The sequence below is a fragment of the Coturnix japonica genome, chromosome 1 (genome assembly GCF_054131305.1).
Source record: "Coturnix japonica strain WE chromosome 1, WE-NBRP24, whole genome shotgun sequence".
NCBI lineage: Eukaryota > Metazoa > Chordata > Aves > Galliformes > Phasianidae > Coturnix > Coturnix japonica.
The window spans coordinates 128,844,821-128,852,592 of record NC_140663.1 but is presented as its reverse complement, the minus strand read 5'-3'; the positions used below and the strand labels follow the sequence as shown (position 1 = coordinate 128,852,592).

At 45.7% G+C, this 7,772-nt stretch overlaps 1 protein-coding gene across 1 annotated transcript; it reads left to right on the top strand.

Moving 5' to 3' along the window:
• The first annotated feature begins 5,751 nt into the window (after nucleotides 1–5,751).
• Nucleotides 5,752–7,642, top strand: LOC146762713 (uncharacterized). Its single transcript, XM_085535450.1, has 3 exons — nucleotides 5,752–6,481; nucleotides 6,859–7,006; nucleotides 7,196–7,642. Exons 1-3 carry the CDS (start codon nucleotides 6,169–6,171, stop codon nucleotides 7,506–7,508), a joined length of 774 nt encoding a protein of 257 aa, XP_085391576.1. The 5' UTR covers nucleotides 5,752–6,168; the 3' UTR covers nucleotides 7,509–7,642.
• The last annotated feature ends 130 nt before the right edge of the window (nucleotides 7,643–7,772 follow it).

The following is a 7,772-nucleotide window of genomic DNA, read 5'->3' as shown; positions in this document are numbered from 1 at the left end:
CACTTGGGAAAAGGAATAAAAGACTGATTAAATGCAGAGAGGGGAGGGTGCTTCATTTCTCAGCAGATAGCTGGTAATTTCAGCAGATTGAAAAAAGTGCTTAGGAGAATTAATGCAAACTAAATACATGATCATCCTCTAGGGGAGTGGTGGGAGCCCAAGGGGAAGAGCCTGCAGGGAAAGGAGAGTTTTGCAGACTTTCTTGGCACAGCATTTGCTGTTGTCATCGGTAGGGATGAAGCTGTGCTTGGATAGACTATCACACCTATCCTGAGTGGCTTTCTGTGGTCCTACATGAATTCAAGGATGGAAGAAGAGAAACTTGTCCTTTAGGTTGATACTGGCATAGGAACATATACATTTAGGCTGGATATGGAAACATTTATTTTGGCAGCTCTGGTGTAATTAGCCATTAGAGTAACTCAGTCACAGATAATCTTTTCTGTGAGAGTGGTGAGGAGAAATGGCATTCAGTGCTCTAAGGGTCAAGCTCAGGACACTGTTGGAAGAAAGTTCTTTGATATGGCACTGCCAATAGAGTGGATGCACCAGTCAGCTCTCTCAAGGTCTTTGTTCCTGTAAGCTTCCAATCTAGATAATAAGAGGTCTCCTTTGGGAAGTGGCTTTGAGCCCAGACCTAGGCTCCAGTGCCAGAAATGCACATGTAGAGATTAAAACATGAAATACAACAACAAATTTAAGTCGTTAGCAAAGCTTGGCAATTCTCCCTTGAATGCTGGAATTGCAGCACTCTGAATCAGTAATTAAAGGTGCTGTTGCTCGCTGTTTATTAGGAAAGCTTTTAGCACCTGACATAGGAGCAAGGTACTTATGAAGAAACCAGTGACCTTCCTAGTCTTTGACCTTCTCTGTAACTACTTGCACAGGCTTTAAGGATAAGAGGGAATTTGGCTGCGTCTCACGGAATCAGGTCATTAAAGGACTCATAACTGCCACAGCCATAAAAGCAGTTCTAGGGACAATCTATAGAGAAGCTCTGCCGAGCATGAGTTTGCAGTAACTTGGAAGCTCCCTTTGTGGTTTCAGAAATCACAAAAATCTTGCACTTCAAGGATTTTCAGACACTCAGAGTCACTGGCAAAGCAAAAGTTTCCTGTCACTGTTGAGACAAATAACACAGGAATGTCAAACACGGTGAATTATCAGTAATGCAGAATCTCCTAATAAACAGAACTGCATGATTCCTTCCTTCCATTTGGAGATTATAAAAGAAGCAAAAGGGCCACAAATCATAAAGTCCTATGAAAAAAGCAGTCTACGAGCAGTCTCTGGTTTGTATTGACTGGGGAGTGAGGGAAGTCACCCATAAAGAAATCTGCTGTCTCTCACACAACACCAGGCCTGCTGGAGACAGATGGGATGCACCTTTCTCACAGCAGAAAAAGGATTATTGTGCAGGAGATAGCAGGGCTGACTGTTGGAACTTTAAAGTACATTCACAGGGAGAAAGGGATGAAACCAGGCTTGCATGTGATAAGCTATGGGACATCCCATACAAACTCAGCATCAGAAAGGAATGAAGACCAGAGCTTTTGAAACACTATTAAATCCCAAACCCACGAGCAGCTTCCACAAGTACCTGTTATCCACTGCTGTTGGTCAGAAACAAAGACAAGAACCTACAGTGCCTGCCTTGCAAGTGTTTTGAAGTTGAGCCAAATTTGCAGTCTTATTTGATTACTTTTGTACTAGACATTTTGGATCATGAGACCTTTGTATTTGCCATTTTAGCTTGCGCGATTGCGGCTTGGTTCTGCAAGTGCTAAAAGCATGGTTCTATTCTGTAATTATGCTAATAAAAATGTTTCCCACCAGGCTTGGGTAGTTGCTGATGTTGGGACTGGATGCATATTAACAGCATCTCAGAGCAGAGAGAAATGGATCTAGCAAAATCTCTCCTTCCCTCTCCAAAATATTCAAACGTGACTAGAATGAAACACATTCTTGATAATTACACCGATTAGTATCTTTGTACCAACCTGCCAACACAAAGATTGCTGCATTGCACATACGAGGATATTTAGGGCTTCAATCTCCCTCCTGCAATATTTGTGCAATAGAAACAGCAACAACTACAAGGACTATACATTTTTTTACATGTGCCTACAGCTGAGCACCAAGATTTAAAGAACTGACAGAGCTGATGTGGCAATAACAATACACTGAAAATGCCTAAAATGAATAGCGAGTGAACAATCAGCCATTGAGGAGGTTTGGAAGAAGTCTGGTAGCTGCACTCAGATTTCTAGAGGCAACATGACTTGGCAGACCTCTAAATCAGATTCCTCAGAATAATTCAGATTTCTGCAATTTCTGCATCACTTGCCACATGGATCAGATTTTCTCCCGTCTGAATTGTTGCCTGCAAAAGCTTCCATAAGGCTGCATTGGCAGGTCCATTAAGTGAAAGACATGTGGAATGCCACCTACTGGAATTTGTAACAGTAGAAAATACTACAATAAAATTAAAAATACAACCCTGACTTGGAAAACTACAATGCATTGACAGGGTTTTGTAATTTTGCTATTAGTATACCACATCATAATATCATGTGAAGCATGGATAATTGTACCGAATGTGCAGCTGACAGAAGAAGACTACATATCCCAGAGAACATCACAGTCGGGGATAAGTCACTGGACAAGAACAATATAAAATCTCACTTCGGGGCTGCACTCAACCTACTGAATCCGCGACGCCAGGGGGGAGCGTATGGGAGCCTTCCAGCCGTTTAGCCTAGAGCTACAGTAGGCCTCTTGGTTTTGGGACTCACTCTCTCTCCTATTTTGCTTGATACGTTAGCCTTAATTTCAATTATATTGTGTTATATTGTGTTATCCTGTGTTTCGATATAGTATTTAGTAAATAAGTGTGCCTCCTTAGATCGTTGCTGCAGTTCTCTTTTCTAATTTCCCTTTTTTCCCTTTCCTTTTCGGCCAGCGACCCTGCGGGCCAGCTGTCCCGCCGTCACGGGTGCAGGTAGATTTTCGCTTAACCCGTGACATGCATAAAGCAGCACACATTAATACTGTAGTCCTACTTGGTCTGCGTTTTAAATACAGAAGCCACACTTAGGCTGTATTATTCTGCACAGGAAACATAGCTATATTTGTCAGGGGATGGGATCAGTGCGATTGCTGTTGTTTTGCATCCTGATACACTTCAGTCTGCGGTGAAGCTTGAGATTCCTTCAATGTGTACAGATGAGCATGAAGACAGTATTGCACATCCAAACCAACTCTGCAGGAATACTAAAACAACGGGCCTTGTTTGGAAACTTACTTCTTAATAAGGTGCTCAAGAATTTCTAACTCAGAAAGGCCGAGCAGAGTTTTCTTGCCTCAAGGTGTGCCTCAAGAGGTGCATTGTGAGGTCATAATGGGCACCATGGTGACGTTCAGGAACCCCATACTGTGTCACGCCAGGAGGTACCAGTTGACCAGTCTTGCCTCAAGCCTGCAAGGAGGGTGCTTGCTGGTTGTGGACGAGAGGTAGCATGGGGCAACTACGGGAGACAACTGCTCCCAGCTGTTGCTTTTTGCTCTTCCTTCTCCTTTTCCTTGCGACTCCGTGTCATGGGCGACCCCGCAATGTTGCGTGGGAAGCACTGAGTCCAGGTAGGTTCGGCACTGAGCGAAGCAGAGGGGAAACAAACTCTTAAAGCTGCCTGGAAAGCAGTTTTGGACGGTGGGTCTGCCAGGGAAAAAACAGGCTCTAACACTGACTCTGTTCCCTTTGAAAAAATGGCTTTCCAGCTTCACCAGGCATCCCACCATGGAGCAGAGAGGGACATCCTAGAGGGGAGAGCTGTGCCCACTGAGCACAGAGGGCCTGGAACACAGCAAACTTGATGGGTAAATGGTGCAGCAAGGAATATTGCATGGCATTTCTGCTTTTCTCTATTCCAGATTATAGTGTCGGTGACACGTATGAAGCAGATCCCATGGAAGGTGATCTGGAACGTCTCCAGGATTCCAGGGGTATGTTTTTACTTGGGGATGCACCTGATCCCTGGCCATGGCTCACCCAGGAATCTACTCTAGGCCTGGCAGAATCTGGACCTACGTGTGGCTCTCAAAACACTACGTGATCCGCTGCCAGGCTCTGCAGGCTCCTTATCTAGAAGCCCGGCACAATATGGAAAGGAAGCCTTTCTTCTGTTTCTTTATAGATCTGCCTGTAAGCCGTATAAATGGGATGCGCCGTTTTCATCGGCCTCAAGGCTACCCCAGGGGTGAGTGGTCTGTCTTTGTTCATTTCACAGCATCACCAGGTACTTTCAGCCTTGTCTTCCTGTGGAACATACCTTACAATGGTCATTGCTGCTGCTGGGATGTGAAGAGGAGCAGAGTACCAGTCAGGAGAGCACAGGCATACGGCCTGGGATTCTTTGTCCTGCACAGCAGTGTTTGTCAGCAGCTTCATCCCTGTGTCTCCTGAAGTGATATCAGCAAAGGCAGAAGCATTTGGGGCATGGTTTAGAGCTTCCTTCTAAAAGGGACGTGGAGATTCAGAAAGCATGTATGTCCATGCTGCAGTTCAGGTCTCAGGCTGCAGAGAATGCCTGGTCCTGTCTCTGCTACAGGAGGGCAGCAGGGATACCACCCGTGTGCGGTGTGAGCAAATGGATGATCTGCTCAGCCTGGTGGTAGAACTAAAGGGGGAAGCAGAATGGTTTAGGAGCATCCAGGATTGTGAGAGGGTGACTGACTGATGGAATCACTCTGCCATACCTACAAGAAGGGTGCACAGGAGATGCTCTTCAGGCAATAGGGGATAATCTACCCACTCACAGTCAGATGAGAGGGGGGGAACCTCAGAAACAGCAAAGGATGGAAAACAAGTCCCCGTTCAGGGCAGTGAGCAGATCACCTCTCAACTTATCCCACCTTCCCACATGCTTTTACATAACAGCTATGAAGCTCTGGAGCTGCAAAACAAACTTGGATGGTGGGTCCACTGGAGAAACAACCAGGCTCTGACACAAAGTCTGCTCACCATTGCCCCAAGTAGGGGCTGGGATGGTGTCAGCAGAGCCATTCGCTGGCCAGCAGGTTCTGCACTCATGACTAATGGAAATGCACACTTTTGTCCTTATGTGCTCCCCATGTGTTTTACGTATGCTTCAAGGATGTCACAGGGTCCCCAGTGAGCAAGGGCAGACTGTCCTGCAGACAGGCTTAGGACTACAGGCTGTTTCCTCAAGACAGCATCTGGGGAGCTGCCGCGTCAAAGCCCACAGCTGAAACAGGCTCATGCACGCATTGAAAGAATGTTCATACGTGTGTGGATTCTGCCTGTGGCTCACGCAATCCATCTCTGGTCACTGTGGATCCCTTAAGAAGCAGCATATCGTAATATGACCTGACAGATTTCTGCTTTTCTCTATTCCAGATGCTGATCGTGTTGGTGACACATATGAAGCATATCCCATGGAAGGTGATCTGGAACATCTCCAGGATTCCAGGGGTATGTTTTTCCTTGGGGATGCACCTGGTCCCCGGCCATGGCTCACTGAGGACTCTACTCTAGGCCTGGCAGAATCTGGACCTACGTGTGGCTCTCAAAACACTACGTGATCCCCTGCCATGCTCTGCAGGCTCCTTATCTAGAAGCCTGGCACAATATGGAAAGGAAGCCTTTCTTCTGTTTCTTTATAGATCTGCCTGTAAGCCGTATATCTGGGATGCGCCGTTTTCATCGGCCTCAAGGCTACCCCAGGGGTGAGTGGTCTGTCTTTGTTCATTTCACAGTGTCAGCAGGTACTTTCAGCCTTGTCTTCCTGTGGAACATACCTTACAATGGTCTTTGCTGATGCTGGGATGTGGAGAAGAGCAGAGTACCAATCAAGACAGCACAGGGACATGGTCTGTGATTCTTTGGCCTGCACAGCAGTGTTTGTCTGCAGCCCCAGCCTACTGTCTTTACAAGTGATGACAGCAAAGGCAGAAGCATCTGGAGAAGAGTATAGAACTTCCCAGGGATCCTTTTCCCTAGCTGATCTATACATGGTTTGTTTTGTGCCAATATGGTGCCTCTTTTGACACCTGGTACCCATTTGACCCATACTTGTGAGTGGAAGAGGGAGAGAAGTGTCTGTCAGTAGCAGTGTTTGTTGCCATTCAAGCCTGAACAGATTAATTGCAATGTATGTCAGGAGCTGCCTCTGCTTGTGGATGTGGCCTTCAGTGCTGGCTCTGCAGGTTCTCAAAGGGTTCCTTATTTTGAGTCTTGGAGGAATTGCATGGCTAAGAGCTGTGTGTAGGTTTCTTTTGAGAGATGCCAAGTGCATCCAGAAGGCCAGCCTGACCCTCCTGCAGTTATTGATAATGAAAATAGTTACCACCGTCTGTAATAAAACTGTTTCTCCTCTGTGTTTCCTTCTAGCTGTTGCACCTCAGATTCCTTATCCACGTTCTCAGTTGGATCTTGATTTTGGGCCTGAAGAGTATCCCAAAGGTATGTTGTCTGTGCTGATTTACATGAAGGAATAAACAGTTTCTTCCTGAGAGGAGGATACTATCAACTGCTGTGGAGAGCTTCTGTAGAGGATGTGTTTGCTGCCATTCAAAGCAGAAGAGGTGCATTCATACATGCAACTGGAGCTGTTCTGCTGGTAGTGGTGGAGCTGGCAAAGTATGATTAGTAGTACCATTACAAGTAGGCTCTTACTCAGGTGGACTGTAAGACATCATCCTCATCCTCTGCTACTAAGGCACAAGAATCAGGGATGATAATGGTGTGAATACTACAATCACCTGCACTTCTTCACTACACTGTGATGCCGTCAGTAGTGCAGAACTCATGAGTGTGTTGCACTGTCTTGTGTTCTCCAGCTGCTGGAGGTGTGAGAACTGCAGAGCATGAGGAACAGAAACAAGGAGGATATAAATCTGCATTTGCAGTGCTTGCCGTTCTGTTCTTTCTGATGGTTCTGGCTGCTTTGGCTTACCTGGCAAAACGTCTGCTGATGAAGAGACAAAAGTGAGTTGTTTCTCCAGTACTCTTTCCTAGGTGGCTTCTTTGTGCAGGGAAGCTCTTGCAATGAGAGCCTCCCAGAGCACAGTGAGCAGTGGGCAGCCATCTGCTGGGATTTCTGTTCAGGGATCAAATTTGCATCTTCAGCCCTACAAATCTGGACTCTTGTCTAAAACTCCATTCTTTTTGTTGCAGAGATGCAATGCCATTTGAAGCTGTCATGAAAAATGAAGACCCAGCTCCAGCAGAAAAACGACAGCCTATAGCTCGAATTACCATAGAAATTCAAGATGTTTCTGGGAATTCACAGTCACATGCGCAGGGTCTTGTCCGATGTATATTCTCACCAATCACTGCCTTATTAAGACAGTCCCCAGAGCGATCCTCTAAGCTTGACCTTCGCAACCAGTCAGGAATCTCTGGTACAAGCAAAAAGGCACTAACATCAGGAAAAGAGGAGAAAAATACATCCCGATGGGGAAAAGCAGTGAAATTGGGTGAATCATAGAACTCCTGGTGGACTTTCCCAGTTCCAGCAGTCCATTTCATGATGTCCATACTTAAGGATGACCATTATAGCATTCACCGCTTATTCCATATCATGACATCATGCCTAAGTTGTACAACACATATATGTATATATCTAAACAGTCAATAAACTATAATTACCATCATATACAGATTTATGTACTTATGTGCATATATACCTAAAACTTCTGACTGTTCTCTCCCATCATCAAGTTTCCTTCCGGTACAAACTCAACATCCCTGT

What these genes read in the sequence shown, in the direction of transcription:
- LOC146762713 (XM_085535450.1), top strand. Translation starts at nt 6,169, where the DNA reads ATGTATGTCAGGAGCTGCCTCTGCTTGTGGATGTGGCCTTCAGTGCTG. An exon ending in GCCTGAAGAGTATCCCAAAG is followed by an intron (nt 6,482 to 6,858) that starts GTATGTTGTCTG and finishes TGTGTTCTCCAG; the next exon opens with CTGCTGGAGGTGTGAGAACT. An exon ending in CTGCTGATGAAGAGACAAAA is followed by an intron (nt 7,007 to 7,195) that starts GTGAGTTGTTTC and finishes TTTTTGTTGCAG; the next exon opens with AGATGCAATGCCATTTGAAG.